The sequence below is a fragment of the Saprolegnia diclina genome (genome assembly GCF_000281045.1).
Source record: "Saprolegnia diclina VS20 unplaced genomic scaffold supercont1.37, whole genome shotgun sequence".
In the NCBI taxonomy this organism is placed as follows: domain Eukaryota; phylum Oomycota; class Saprolegniomycetes; order Saprolegniales; family Saprolegniaceae; genus Saprolegnia; species Saprolegnia diclina.
In genome coordinates, this window is record NW_008246104.1 from 466,506 (window position 1) to 467,737 (window position 1,232).

The following is a 1,232-nucleotide window of genomic DNA, read 5'->3' on the forward strand; positions in this document are numbered from 1 at the left end:
TGGTCTTGGGCCACGGCGTCGTCGGCGGGTACGCGCTCGTCTGGCACGAGAGGTTGTCGCCGGGCGAGACGCCGAGGAGGTCGCAGAACTTTTTGTAGCTCGCAATGCGCGTGATCTCCGACTGCTTGTTGGGCGGGTTCGGACCGCACTCGAGGCCGCCGTTGATGATGTACGTCGTGTACGCAAAGCCGCCGGGCTGACCAACCACGTCGTGGATGTTGCCGTTCCACTTGTCGGCGTTCCAGAACCAGAACGCGCTCAGCCAGACGAGGTCCTTGTCCTTGGCGATCAAATCGGGGTTGCTCACAAAGTCCTTGCCAAACGCGTCGCCAAAGTCCTTGTAGTTGTAGTTCCACGAGAGCTGGATCGGACCACGACCAAAGTACTGCTTCCCGGGTGCGCACGGGTACTGCTGGCTGGCTTGGCAGTACTCGTTCTTGTTGATCTCTTCGACGTACTGGAGGTCGCCCGACTCGAGCGAGATCTGGCCGAGGAACGCCGCGACCTCGCGCTTGTCGACGTCGTCGTTGCCCGTGTTGGCAAAGGCCGGGTACTTTTGGGACATGGCAATCATGTTTTCGTACTGGTAGATGGGCAGCGCGTTCGGGAAGAGCTTCTGGAACGTGGCCTTGGAGAGGATCGTGTCGAGGCCCTTGGCGTCGACCATGGACGCCAAGAGGAGACCGACAGCGACAATGTTATGCATCATGTTGGTGTTGGGACTGCAAATTCAGAAATGAGCTCGAGACGCGCGCAAGAGCAAGCGGCTACACACAGTGAGGCCATGCGCACGGCGACTGTCCGGTTCGCGTTCGAACACAGATGGTGTACCACCGCCTCGAGACCGTATAGGCCTGGCCCACATACAAATCTCTACTACACCCAGTGCATTGTCGGCGTGTTGTGACATACAACACGTCGGCAGTGCCCAGAGGCACATATATGAGCCATAAGAGTCCGTGTGACCGCATTGATGGTCGACATGATCCTGAGAAGCAGATGTCATGCCCATCGGAACTGATACCGTTCTCGCGGAAGCTCCAGCAAAACGCTAACTTGGCAACAGTCATTTTTGTCATTGGCTACATGGCATCGCGCATTGGGGCTGCCTTTTCAGATCTGAGCCCGTCCACATCTGGTCAAGAGCCAGGAGCGGTCACATCATAGATACAAGGTATATTGGCAGACTAATCGTGCATTCGGCTTCGAGTTCGATTCCATGGTCAGAAGCT

General features: G+C 57.1%; 1 protein-coding gene across 1 annotated transcript in view; it reads right to left on the reverse strand.

Annotated features, from left to right (window-relative positions):
- Nucleotides 1-725, reverse strand: part of SDRG_10845 (hypothetical protein) — a gene marked incomplete at its 3' end in the record, with an annotated part of 2,109 nt that extends 1,384 nt beyond the window's left edge. Inside the window, exon 1 of the mRNA XM_008616859.1 lies at nt 15-725. Within this exon, the coding sequence (XP_008615081.1) occupies nt 15-709 (695 nt within the window). The 5' untranslated portion in view covers nt 710-725. The remainder of the gene's footprint in view (nt 1-14) is intronic.
- Between the last annotated feature and the right edge of the window lie 507 nt (nt 726-1,232).